A 1,348-nucleotide genomic window follows, 5' to 3' on the forward strand; every position below is an offset into this window, starting at 1 on the left:
TTTAGGGGAGAGCGGGGCACAAAGTAACACTTTTTGACTTTCTTAAATTGTGTAAATCCACATGGGGTTCAGAGTATAATTTTATAATCCACAGTAATTTCACACTTGTCTAGTACAAATATATTGCTTTGTTTCATAATTACAGCGTATACGTTTTTCTTTATTTACCCTCAAAAATTGGAAGTGAAATGTGACAACATGCCCCGTAGGTGGGGTACATTGTAACATCTGAGGGGCACGTTGTAACACGACCATATGGACAGCTTAAAAGGTTATCTGATCGCATGAAAAAAAATATACAAGACAAACTAAAATATTTGGTCAATAAAATAATTATTTATTTCAAATAAAATAATGGCGTTTTTTAAGAATCAAAAATAATCTGATTTTGGAGTTTGACAATGAACTGACATGTCTTGAAATAATGTTTGTTTCTCGTCGTTTATCATTAAAATGTATTCAAGTAAATAATGTGAATCACATCGCTAATGTCATAGTGTAACGCAGTGGTACATCGTGCCCCATCTGCGCAACTGGAATTTAAAACCGGGTACTGTCTTCTGATAGTTAGCGAAGCATTACAAAAATAATTGAAACTGATAAATAACAGATTGGAGATTAAAATAATAGCATGAAATGAGTAATAACAACTGAGATGAAAAATGTACTTAAGCCAGAAATATAATTTTACTATGGTAAAATAAATGTTCAGCGAATTTGAATTTTGGCACACTTTTTTTCTCTATATAATGTTGATATAGTAACTAGTAAATGCTGTAAATTTGGTTATGCTAGCATGTGTCGAAATATTTAAACCATCTAACCCCGCGTTACTTTGTGCCCCGCGCTCCCCCTGTTCCTTTATATATATTTTTATTTTTTTTATCATTTTCCTTTTCCTTTGCGATCACGATAGTTCATAGTCTCTATAATGATTATTATAAAGTATTTTTCAAAACACAATCATTTGATTTATAGATTTCAAAAACGCACCTGAGTTGGACGGCGGCGCGCTCCGACGCATCCAGTCGTAGGGGTTCCGTCTCTGAGAGTTGGGCGACAGCTGACCGACTGATGTGTTTATGGAGGATGGAAGAAGGCCAGGCGCTTGAACGGATGAAAACTCTGCAGGACTGAAGCCCAGCGGACCAGAGGTCGAAGCTCCAGTTCCCGGCCCGTAAGGTGTCCATTCCTCTCGCGGAGGAGGGTACGCGGGATTCCAGGCCCCTGGCTGGCTGTGGTGAGGGTCGCTGGTAATTCCAGAGACGTGATGGTATCCTGTGAAGTCTGGATACTGAGGAGGTGCGGGGACAAAATTCTGAGGGTTCAGGTTTAGGCTTGGGTGTCT

The 1,348-nt window shown here is 38.7% G+C and overlaps 1 protein-coding gene across 1 annotated transcript in view; it reads right to left on the reverse strand.

Annotated features, from left to right (window-relative positions):
* Positions 1–1,348, reverse strand: part of LOC107581972 (homeobox protein CDX-1-like) — a 7,727-nt gene that overhangs the window by 5,060 nt on the left and 1,319 nt on the right. The window contains exon 2 of the mRNA XM_016267668.1: positions 994–1,346. Coding sequence (XP_016123154.1) covers positions 994–1,346 — 353 coding nt within the window. The remainder of the gene's footprint in view (positions 1–993; positions 1,347–1,348) is intronic.

This window comes from Sinocyclocheilus grahami, unplaced genomic scaffold (genome assembly GCF_001515645.1).
Source record: "Sinocyclocheilus grahami isolate Dianchi unplaced genomic scaffold, SAMN03320097.WGS_v1.1 scaffold39.1, whole genome shotgun sequence".
Taxonomy (NCBI): Eukaryota; Metazoa; Chordata; class Actinopteri; order Cypriniformes; family Cyprinidae; genus Sinocyclocheilus; species Sinocyclocheilus grahami.